The 12,532-nt window shown below is 38.1% G+C and overlaps 1 protein-coding gene across 1 annotated transcript in view; it reads right to left on the reverse strand.

Moving 5' to 3' along the window:
• The window catches only part of ARHGAP18 (Rho GTPase activating protein 18), a 135,717-nt gene that overhangs the window by 11,120 nt on the left and 112,065 nt on the right, over positions 1-12,532 (reverse strand). Inside the window, exons 11-12 of the mRNA XM_052645573.1 lie at positions 9,274-9,480; positions 8,288-8,428 (exon numbers count right to left, since the gene is read on the reverse strand). Coding sequence (XP_052501533.1) covers positions 8,288-8,428; positions 9,274-9,480 — 348 coding nt within the window. The remainder of the gene's footprint in view (positions 1-8,287; positions 8,429-9,273; positions 9,481-12,532) is intronic.

Raw genomic sequence — 12,532 nt, forward strand, 5'->3', positions numbered from 1 at the left:
AGTTAATTTCTTAGGTATGCAAAGACTGTTAAAACAGAGAAAAGAATCTCATATGGTCCTCACATGTTCTACATATTGAAGTCAAGTATATTTTTAAAAACAGGATTTTATTTCTTACTATTTGATAAAATAAACAATGATTTTATCATTTTTTTCAAAAGGTGTACACAAATACTGTGTTGCTCATATTTTTATACCCTAGAGATTAGAAATTTTATGCCGGGCCCTTAGAAGAAACATTGACTTCCTTTTTTAAATTAAAAGATAATTTAAATGTAAAGCTGACATCTTTTAATACTACCCCCCACAAAAAAAAAAAAAAAAAAAACCTGTCTTCAAAGGGGCAAATTGGACATACAACTTTCTCAAAAAAAGGCCAGATGTAATATGTATTTTGGAAAATTGAACAAGGACATTTTAGCAGGGTATCTTCAACTAAAATGGCATCTTCATCACTTTAATCTGATTGGAGGTGGAGATACAAAAATCATTCTCTGTTATCTTGAACTGTCTAATTTTGATTGGGTTTTTGTAACCCAAATGCTTAAACTTTTATCCACCTTACAGACACAGAGAATTTTAAAGGTCTGAAATAAGTTCTATCATTAATAAGCACTTAATTGACAATGAAATAAATTCTGATATTTTTCACTTTTAATATGGTATTTTTTAGGCACTATAAAAAATCAGAGAACATCTGAAAGAAATAAGATTTTATGTTTGATATTGTGATTTGATTTTCCATATGGGTCCCCAAGTAGAGCCAGACGCTATTTCTAGACCCAAGGCAGATGCTTGAAACAATACCTGTGACAATGCTCTGGGTCTGAGCTGTTATGTGAAACCACAGATGGGATTCTAAACAGAGTTGTGACTAGACACACAACCTCAGCCACAAATGACCCAGAGTCTACACCACACTGCTGCCAACTCCAGCATTCTTCTGAAATGGCAGAAGATGAGAGTAACAGATTCTTTTTCGTGTCCAAAACCCCAAAAATGTCACAAGATCATTTTGGAACTTTTAGCAAGTCATGTAGACTCTCTAAAGCTCAAGTTCCTCAACTGTTAATTAAGGGTGTGACCAGCAGATCATCCTGAGTTAACACTGAAATTCAACCTTAGGGAAGAAAATGTTTGTTTCCTCTATAATGATGGCAGATGGAATGAGCAGCTTGCCTTATTTCACAGAATCTCACAGAGCCCTGCTCTGTGCTCATGCTCTCTCATAAATGCAGAGTTTCCTTTTACTTTTAGAGGTATACTTGACTGATAGAAGAATCACACAGATCTAAGTCCACAATGGACTTGAAGCCTGTGTGATTCAGCAGTTCATAACCAGATGCTCATCAAAGCTGCCCAAGATCCTTTCTAAACAGAGAGACAAAATGAGGTAATTATAGGTGAAATGATGAAAGGTTATGATTTCCCTAAAAATACTAACAGGAAAAACGGTGTGGAAGACAAGATGGAACAAGATATAAAAATGTGTTTGATGGTTGGTGATAGGTTTATGGAAGTTCACATATTATTCTATTTTTGTGTACTTTAGAAAAATCCCATAATAAAATTAAATATATATGCACACAAACACATGCACACCAAATGGGGGAAAATCATCCTGACAGTTTTCAATACAAGACACGTGTACATGTCCTGTGCTGAGAGATTCTGATTCACAGGATCCAGGAAGTGGGCTAGTCGTGATTTGCTGCTATTTACTCTTTAAAAAAATAATCCTACAGAGGCCCCTACTGCATACTTCTGGCTAAGCACCATTAAGCTGTTCTTACTCTCACTTTATAGACGAAATTGAGACCTAGAGAGAGAGAAAGTGATTTGCCATTAATATCTCAGTAATGGCAAAGCTAGGGCTATTTCAAGCCATATGACTTCTGGTGTTTGATACAATGTGTTTATATATATATATATGCATATGTGTGTGTGTGTGTGTGTGTGTGTGTGTGTGTATGATATCAATCCTAACTCAAGTTGAAGGTAGTCAGAAAATGGTTCAAGTGGCCGATAATTATGTTATTTTTCACCAAGTGTTTCCTCCTGTTGTAATTAATAGATAAGTCTCATTAGTACTTGGAAATTTACATTTGTACCAAACAATTAATATACTGCAGCCATTATAAACATTGGTCTTGCTAAATAGATTGAGTGTGTCCCTAATCCACCTAGCCCAGCATGTCTTAATAACAGGAATACCTTGTTATATACAGTTAGCATTCAGAGGGCCTAAAAAAAATATTTCCTTGATGAATTCTCACTGGGGAAAAGTCACAACTAACCTTTCAAATGCAAAATCCAGAGGATCTCTTATCCAACTTTACTCAACCTCTCTGTAGCATTTGGTGCTATGACCAAACTCCATTACCCTACTCTTCTCCCCAGGGCAGCTACAACACAACCTTCAACTTTCTGTTATTTCCTATTACTTCCTGGCCTCTTTTCCATGGCCCACTATTTAAATATTTGTATTTTTGCTTTTTTTTTCTTTTTCATTTCTTACCCCATGTACCCACTTGTGTAACAAGAATCACACTGTGGCTTCAAGGACAGTCTCTATGTTGGTCCCAAATGCATGTCTCCAGCTCTGTCCACCCCCTGAGCTTCAGGCCATATAAACAACTTTTCCATAGGCATGTCAACCCCAAATGCCAAAAATGGACTACCCCAAAGCCTGTTCCTCTTGCTGGACGTTTTATCGCGATGACAAAGTCTCCCAAGGTAAAATCAGCAAGTCATTCTAGATTCCTTCTTGTTCTACATTCCTCACATCCAATCAGTTCTACCATCTCACTGATAAGGGTCTTACAGGCTCAGAGTCAACACTCTTTTCATTCCCAAAGCTGGGGCTTAGCTCAGCCCAAGCCTGTTTTTAAAGCTATATATTAAACATATGTAATAATGGCAGTAAAACATGTTCATTTTATTACTACACCTAAGCCCAGGATTGGGGAGATATATATATATATATATCCTTCTCAGAATTTTTCTGTGCTCTGTGGGTAAGAGAGGCTAACGGTAAAGAGACCTGGATTTAAAGTCCTACAAGACTTGGTTTCAAATTCCAGCTCCACAACTTCCTATCCAGATAACCTTAAGTAAATTATTTACGATTGCTAAGCCTCACTTTCCTGATCTGTAAAAAAAAAAACAAAAAAGAGACTATTTTAAGAGTAAACTCCAACTAAACAGCAGCAGCAAACTGCAAGGAATACTAAACAAAATGTGGGTAAAATGTTTAGCAGCATACCTGACCTCTGATAAGCATTCAAAATAATGATAATTATTATCCCTTACAAATAGATCAATAAACAATTCACTGATTTGTAATTTCTTCCTTCAACACATTACAAATATCTTCCAATGTCATATACACACTTTTCCACTTTCATGGTGTTTCATTAAATAGATATGTCATAATATATTTAACGGATCACCTCTCCTTTTGGATTATTTCTAATTTTGACCCATACAAAGAAAATGGCAATGAACTTGAGCATAATTATTTGCATGATTTTGAGGATTTTGCCACAGGCTCTCCAGAGAGATTTGACCAATTTATTTATATATACTCCAATTAACAATGAACTTAGCTAGCATCTCCTACCTAACCTTCTCTCACAATATCCTTCACCTGCCAAGCATCACAACTGCTCTAAAATGCAAATACAATCATGTTACCTCCCGGGGGTGTCACAACTTTCAGCAGTTCCCCACCATATACACAATAGAAGCCTGGCTCCTCCTGGAGCCTCATTCCTGCCTTCTTTCTGTCCCTGCTCCTCCACACACCTCACTGGCCAGGATGACTTAATTTCCCTCCAAACACCCTCAATCATCCTCACTTAGATATCCAACACACACCTTCCACTCAACAGACCCTAATAGAAATTGTGATCTTCCCTAAGTGTCAATCCCATTCTTAAATTTCTTGGGCCAAAAACTTCTGAATCATTTTGGACTTTTTTCTTCTTTTTACAGCTCATCACTTCAGCATCAAGAGATCCCAGTGGCAGAACTCCCTGGCAGTCAGTGGTTAGGACTCAGCGCTAAGGTCCCGCATGATGTGTGGTGTGGCCAAAAAAAGAAAAAAAAAAAAATTTAAATAAAAATCCCAATGGTCTAACTTCAAAAAATATCCAGAATTTTACCACCTCTCAACCTCCTGGTCTGTCACTCAGATTACGACACGAACCTCTTGCAAGGTCTCCCTATTCTATCTTCACTGTCCTAGAGTCTGTTTTCAAAACAACAGACCAAGGGATTATTTTAAAATATAGATTTTCAAGCCTTTCTTCAAAAGCCTGAAATGATCGTGCTTCACCCAGGGCAAATCCAGATTCCTAACAATGGCCTACAAGGCCCTGCATAATCTGGTTCCACTGTCCCACTGACTTCATTTCATACATTGTCCCCCTTGCTGGCTCCACTCCCATCACAATCACTTCTTGCCAGTCCTCAAGTGCCTTCAGGCATTCGTGCAGTCTATTCCCTCTGCCTGGAAAGTGCTGCCTAAAATACAGACCCAGCTTAGTCCTCCTGAACATCATCCCCTGAATGCACACTACCCAGGCCACACAACTTAACACTGCAAAACACTCCCCCCTCCCGATTCCTCTTTTTCTGCCCTACTATTTTTATTATTATTTTAGGTGCATTTAACCACATACTAACATACTATATTATTAATTATATTTTAATTTTGAAATTAAAAGCAGCGAGCAGCGAGCTTTATCTGTTTTGTTCACAGAGTGTATTTTGAGTGCCTAGAACAGTGTCTGGCACATAACAGGCACACATCCAAGAATTGTTTAACAAATAAAACATCTCAGGCAGCTTCATTCAAATGATTTGGGTGGAGAGTCAAGACACACAAACATGAAAAATACGGAGTGGGCAAGAGGGGATAGTTTATGGAAACACAGATGGCCTGTGTTCCTGGTGTCTCAGATGGTAAAGACTCTGCCTGCAATGCATAAGACCCAGGTTAGGTCCCTGGGTTGGGAAGACCCCCTGGAGAAGAGAATGGCTACTCACTCCAGTATTCTTGCCTGGAGAATTCCATGGGCAGAGGAGCCTGACAGGCTACAGTCCATGGGGTTGTAGAGTCAAACATGACTGAGTGACCAACACACACATGTTCCACTCAAGTGAATAGCTGCTACTCAGATCCAGGTGACTGCCACTCTGCAGGAAACAGATTCCCCCTAGGGCAAGGAAACCTGAGGATACTCCCACTTCAATATGTCCAGTTAAGATGGACGTCCAGACTTTAAGGTTAAAATGTTTTAAAATGCTGGCAACTGGTGGGACTTAGGTAGAAAATTGACTAATTGGTGACTCATCACATAACCACAGTACTTGACATTATCTTGTACTTTGTTGTTCTGCAATTGTTTCCCAATATTTTTTCTCCTTAGCAATCCCACTGCTGGGCGTACACACCGAGGAAACCAGAATTGAAAGAGACACGTGTACCCCAATGTTCATCGCAGCACTGTTTATAATAGCCAGGACATGGAAGCAACCTAGATGTCCATCAGCAGATGAATGGATAAGAAAGCTGTGGTACATATATACAATGGACTATTACTCAGCCACTAAAAAGAATACACTTGAATCAATGAGGTGGATGAAACTGGAGCCTATTATACAGAGTGAAGTAAGCCAGAAAGAAAAACACCAATACAGTATACTAACACATATATATGTGGAATTGAGAAAGATGGTAATGATAACCCAGTATGCGAGATAGCAAAAGAGACACAGATGTATAGAATAGTCTTTTGGACTCTGTGGGAGAGAGAGAGGGTGGAATGATTTGGGAGAATGGCATTGAAACATGTATAATGTAAGAAACGAATCGCCAGGCTAGGGTCGATGCAGGATACAGGATGCTTGGGGCTGGTGCACTGGGATGACCCAGAGAGACGGTATGGGGAGGAAGGTGGGAGGGGGGTTCAGGATTGGGAACACGTGTACACCCGTGGCGGACTCATGTTGATGTATGGCAAAGCCAATTCAGTATTGTAAAGTAAAATAAAGTAAAAAGAAAATAAAAAAATAGAATGATAGTAGCTTGAAAAAAAAAATTCTGGCAATTGATGAAATTGTTTCAACCAAAACGATAAGCTAAATGACTTCCACTGTGGGCCACGATCACCTATGGATGACCACTCTGCCTCTCTGATGTCCACTTCCTGCTTGTAGCCCAGAGTCCTCTGGTCAGGCTCCATCACACAGTTCTAGCATCTCTGAGCCCCACCCTCCTGCATCCTTCTCTTGCTATCTGTGGGAGAGCACCAGCCCCATCTCCCCCTGAAGACTTAACAGGGAGTAGGGGCTTGGCACCAAGGAGGCATTTACTAGTATTTTTTCAGAAGAATTGCTGAATTTCTCAGAAAAGAAAATCAAAACTCAAAGATTAAGTGACAGTTAATGCATGATTTAACTGAGAGTTAAATCCAGGCTTAATCCCACACCTTAAACTGACAATATAGCTTTTAACTAGTACAGACACAATTCCCAGACCAGCTCTTATTTATTTAACCCAAAGGTGTTCCCTGGTGGCTCAGCCAGAAAAGAATCCACCTACAATGCAGGAGACCTAGGTTTGATCCCTGGGTTGGGAAGATCTCCTGGAGAAGGAATGGTTACCCACTCCAGTATTCTTGCCTGGAGAATTCCATGGACAGAGGAACCTGGCAGGCTATAATCCATGGGATCTCAAAGAGTTGGGCATGACTGAGTGACTAACACTCACACTTCACACAACTAAAAGAAATCCAATGCTATTTTTCTATAAATGACCAAATCATTTAAACATTTCATCTCCAAAAAATTAACATTTTAATTTCTGTCTAAAAGACTTATTAAAAAGGTACAGCACCAAGTCTGTTTTCTTAAACTGTTCCTCAGAGCATGACATTTAACTATCTCATTAAATATTAGTAAGACAAGAGTATAAAGTCACCTAAATTAATGTGAATAAGCAGGACTACAAAAAAAAGTTCACGTATTCATGATGTCCTTAGAAGTAACAAAACATTCTAAGTTAAATAAGAATATCTTAAAAATCCTTTCTAACCTGTATCATTTCTCAAAAAATACCATACTATGTACAACTCCCATTTATTAAATTTTACATTTTTAAGATACTACAAATTGACCAAAAAAAGTTTAATGTCAATAAAATGCTATTTTTTAAGAATGAGAGCTATAAATCAATAAAGGAGAAAAAAACATTTTTGTGTGTGATTACTGGATCCCTAAGTAGGCCAAAGCAGGAAAATCAGACAAAGGCTGGTAAGTGCATTTCCATATTATTCCACAAGATGTCAGCATGTAACTGAGGAACCTCAATGTTGGGGTGGTGGTGGAAGGGTGTCTTCACCATAAATAGAACAATAGAAACCCTTGCGTTTCATGTTCTTAAGTTAGAGCTTTCGTAACTCACTTCTAAATGTGTTTTCATGTACATTTCATTATTTTAGACCAGTTCTTAAGATATTCTTACAGAAGTTTATGATTACTAATATTTAGTTGCTGCTGCTGCTAAGTCGCTTCAGTCGTGTCCGACTCTGTGCAACCCCATACACGGCAGCCCATCAGGTTCCCTGTCCCTGGGATTCTCCAGGCAAGAACACTGGAGTGGGTTGCCATTTCCTTCTCCAATGCATGAAAGTGAAAAGTGAAGTTTCCCTTTAAAAAATATTTTAATTTTCTGTGTTCCAACATAACTCTTTCCAAATTCTTATGACCCCATTAAGACCCTTTGAAGACTTACTGAAGTCCAGGGAGGATCTTAGGCACAACACCAATACTGACCTATTTGTTTTTCAGGGTTAGTTATTTTTCCCCCATTTTACAGATGAGAAAAGTGAAGAAAAGATCAGTGGTTCACACAAGAGACTCTTTAGCCACTAAACATTACAACTGGTGGACAACTGCTATCTCCGTGTCATCTGTGTGTGTACACGTGGGTGAGTGAGGGTGAGTGTGTGATGAGACATTCCTTTCTTGTTATCTTCCTTTGTTCTTTATCAACAAACTCACATGCTGAGTTACCAAGACCTGTGCAACTATCCCTACTTATTATTAGTACTAGTGAGCATAGGTACCCTTATTAATGCCTTTAATTTATAAACAGTACCAGAGCTTATCAAGTGTGTAGAAAGTCATACTATAAAACATTTAAAACTCTTTGTTGTATATATATTAAAAACAGTACTGCAATCTGCATAAATACATATATCTTCAAATTGTTTCTTACATCATTTGCACTCTTATCTTGCTTTTCATATTTTTCTCGATCATAAGCCATTTTCTTCAGCAATTTCTTCATGGCTTTTTTATCTTTTCTATGATTTTCAGTGTTTTGCTTCCTCACTTGGTTGACAATAAACTTGGGAATCTATGGAGAAATGAAATTAAGTTTGGGGAGGAAAAAGAAGTAGCAACATTTTCAACTATTGAAATAATTATCTTTATTTCTTATATTTGGAGAGAAGTAAAAGTTTTATCTATTTGATAAGACTATGCAATTCATTAAATGTATGGGGAAAAGAATAGATCGTGTTACTCACCATGTGTTCAGAGCCTTCAGGTGATGCAAGTTACCACCCACTGTGTAAGGTTCAAAGAGAGGCTTGGTGATGTTCAAGGACATAGTGGCCACTTCCTATGCCAAGACTGGAGACTGCCTGAGGTAACTGACCTCAACAGTTGGCCCCTTGCGTGGGGGCTTCCCTGCTGGCTCAGATGGTAAAGAATCTACCTGCAATGCAGGAGACGGGTTCGGTTCCTGGGTTGGGGAGACCCCCTGGAGAAGGGAATGCCTGAGGTAACTGGCATTAGGGGTCACCACCTCAATGGTTGGCCCCTTTAGGGTCTATCTATCTATACCCTTGCCTCTTTAACCTATAGACCTCTTCTTAATGCTAACCAGCTAGCCTCTCCTGTCAGAAGAGAAAGAAAAACTCACCAAGAGCTGATGGATGCCTAACAATAATCCAGGAAAAAGTAATCCTCAGAAATTCCATTAGCAAAAATAATATATTTTAGGTTACCAAATTGAAACAATAAAATCATGTTGGCATTTTAAGAAATGAGATTTAAAACATTAGTTTTTTTTTTAAACTGCATTTGAAATTACCTATATTGGTTACTTTTTTGCAGAGACTATAACAATATAAAAATAATAAAGACTTCAAGATCTAGATATTATCACATTAACAGAGCTTGAAAATGTATACTCACTGTCCACAGGAGTTTCTGATACTTAATCAGTAAGTGCATGATATTAGCTATCCCGGCTGCCATTACGAATTCTCGCTGTTCGCCGGCCTTCAAACCCAATGAGTGATACATGAAGAGGTTTGGGGCCATGACCATTGCCACGTTTATGACCGTCATCTTATTTTTCTCTTTATTGTCTACAACTCTTTGGAGAAATTCAAGCAGGGCCTGAAACAAAAATGGCTCTTTGAGATCTGTGTCGTACATGAAGATAAGAGATTAAAGCACTGTAGCACATGAGATTTTCATTTACTTAAAAAAAAAAACTTAAGTTGAACATAACCACAGTCAGCTGGCCACATCCAGTGGGCCTTGTCCTCAAAGCTGCTCCATTGGTTAACACACCCTGAGGTGGTGCTGTGTGTCATCTAAGGACTATGGCCCCGGGGAATGATGCAAGAGACACACATCTGAGCTGCTGGTGGAGAGAGGAATGGAGAAGCATCAGACTGCATCCCTACCAAGCCATGGAGCACTGAAAAACAGTTAAAATATCAAACAAATATTCACTTTGCAGGAAGTGCTGTACTTTATCTCTAGGAATTAAAATTTTTAAAGAAGGAAAGAAAAACCTTAAAAGGATTCATTCCATCTCAGTTGCATTTGTTTTAAGGGATTCAGTAGCTGGCTGACATGAAATCCAAAAAGAATGAAGACTCTGATGGGGAGGAGGGGGAATAGCTAGAGACAAAAAGAAAGAATTGAGACAAAAAAAAAAAGAAAAGCAGCTTTTCACCAGACCAAGCTAGTTTATGCTCAGTTTGATGCCACCCACTTCCCATCTCTATCACCAATACTTAAGTCTCCTCCGAGCCCCTCCTCCACAACAACCACAGGCAGCTTAGACCACCCTTTTGCCAGGACAGAAAGCTTCCAGTTCTTCTGCAAATCAGTTTTGGTCTAAACCATTAACAAAAATAATTGCACAGATAGTCAATGATATCTATGAGCAAGGCATTGTTTTAAGAACTTTATAGACATCATTTCACTTAATCCTGGTTGGAAACAGAAGCTGTACCAATTTCCATCATACAGATGAGAAAACAACATCTAAGAGAATGGATGTAACTTACCCGATGTCATAGAGTGAGCAAATGGAGGAGAAGTAACTTAATTGCCTATCTATCTGGCTTTGTTTCTGAACTCTTAACTATTAAAAGAAGCAGGTTTTCATATTTAGCCTAAAATTCCTACGTAAATAAGGCCAAATAAACTATGCCAAAATGGAAAAACAACAACAACAACAAAAAACTATTCTTCTCTCACAAAATTTTTAGGGGAAAAAAAATTCCTATAAGCTCAATCGTGAATCCAGTTTAGCTGTTATATAGACTCTCAAAGTTTGAAACAAACTAAAGGCATAGCCTTACTATCTAACAATGAGATTCATGTATCTAATTTTTGATCCAGTGCTCAGAAAGTTAAACTGTAATCCAAGAATAAGGTTATATAGAAACAATACCGTCTCAAATGAGAACAAAAGATTAATTGGTAAAGTTTGGAAAAAAATATTTAATTTTGTTCCAGAGACCAGAATAATTATTCAGGGAACAGTGTCTTTCTTTACAAGCATAAATTACAGAGTTTAGGTAATAAACCACTTAAACGTGGTGTGCATAATGCAATAGTTATCAAAATACTACTATCAGATATTAGAATGTTATGTGTATAGATATAAAACTAATAAAATGTTAGCCTAGGCTTTGCTGAAAGAACTTCATCTTTGGATGTATTGTCACTACATCTGATCTATAAGAGCTGCCTTTTCTTAAAAGTTTCTATCACCAGGACTTCCCTGGGTCCAGTGGTTAAGACTCCATGCTTCCAATGCAGGGGGTATAGGTTCGATCCCTAGTCAGAGAACTAAGATCCCACATGTGGCAGAGTACAGCCGAAAAAAAAAAGTATCTATCACCAGTCTGGTGTTATATAAATGTCACTGGACCTACTCTCTGAAAACTCAGTTTGAGTCTCAGTACAGTTAGTTGACTTCCCTGGTGGCTCAGACGGTAATGCGTGTGCCTGCAATGTGGGAGACCCGGGTTCGATCCCTTGGTTGGGAAGATCCCCTGGAGAAGGAAATGGCAATCCACTCCAGTACTATTGCCTGGAAAATCCCATGGACAGAGGAGCCTGGTAGGCTACAGTCCATGGGGTCGCAAAGAGTCAGACACAACTGAGCAACTTCACTTCACTTCACAGTTAGTTACTAATCAGCTCTGTGCGATCTTAGGGTAAACCTTTTGGAATCCCGTTCCTTAAAGTCTTCTTATTCATAAAATGGGAATACTAATTTCCTAGCCTGCCAAGATTAAGCAACAAAATATATACAATGAATTTGCTGAAACTACAAAAAAGATAAATGCTTGTCAATAATAACATTAACATGGATTCCCCACTGTTAACATTAGTCTTTGTTATTCCTCCAAGTCAAAGGTTGGTTTGATCACTAGTTCAAATGCACATAAATTTGTTAAAAAAAAAAATCCTGATCAACAAGTTGCCTAAAGACATCTATTGCCTTAGATTTAAACTAGGACATAGGGTTTAATATGGTCCCTCCAAACCCTTAGATGTGCTGTAGAAATAGTCTATACAAGTCATGTATATGATCCTATCCCTCCAAATGGCAATAGAAAGAGTGGCATAATTGGAAAAATTGAGGAAGTTTGCATTAAGCTTCCTGAAATCATCTTGTGATGAATTTCCCTTCTCTTTCAGAGAAGTAAATTTAAATGGTTTATTCTCTTGCATGCATGCTATACTTGTTTCAGCATTTCTGTTATTAGACATGTTGTTGAAACCTTTATCAGATCTGGCTAATTAAACTACTGAAGCTTAAGTAAATTAATAAAATTGTTTGGCAATTTCCAATTTTTTACCCCAAGAAAGTATTTTCCACTTACTTACATAATTGTGCTCCAGTAACTTTATGTCCTAAAAGTAAAACTAAAATTAAAAATATATATATACACTCTTAAACAGATTTTGTCTTAAAAGAATGTGCCTGGGGTTTAAAGGCAAAATCCAAGAATGAGTTCTGGGCCAACCTTGCCCAATAGTAACCATATTGGAATAACTGTTTCCTCCACTACTAGTTGAACTCTTTTGAACTAGGCATATTTTAAGTAACTCATGTGTCTTTCGATTTCCATTTTATATTGGCCATTCACAGGGCCATCACACAGATAGGCACCTTTATGTGAATCAGAAAAAAGAT

This window comes from Budorcas taxicolor, chromosome 9, assembly GCF_023091745.1.
Source record: "Budorcas taxicolor isolate Tak-1 chromosome 9, Takin1.1, whole genome shotgun sequence".
NCBI lineage: Eukaryota > Metazoa > Chordata > Mammalia > Artiodactyla > Bovidae > Budorcas > Budorcas taxicolor.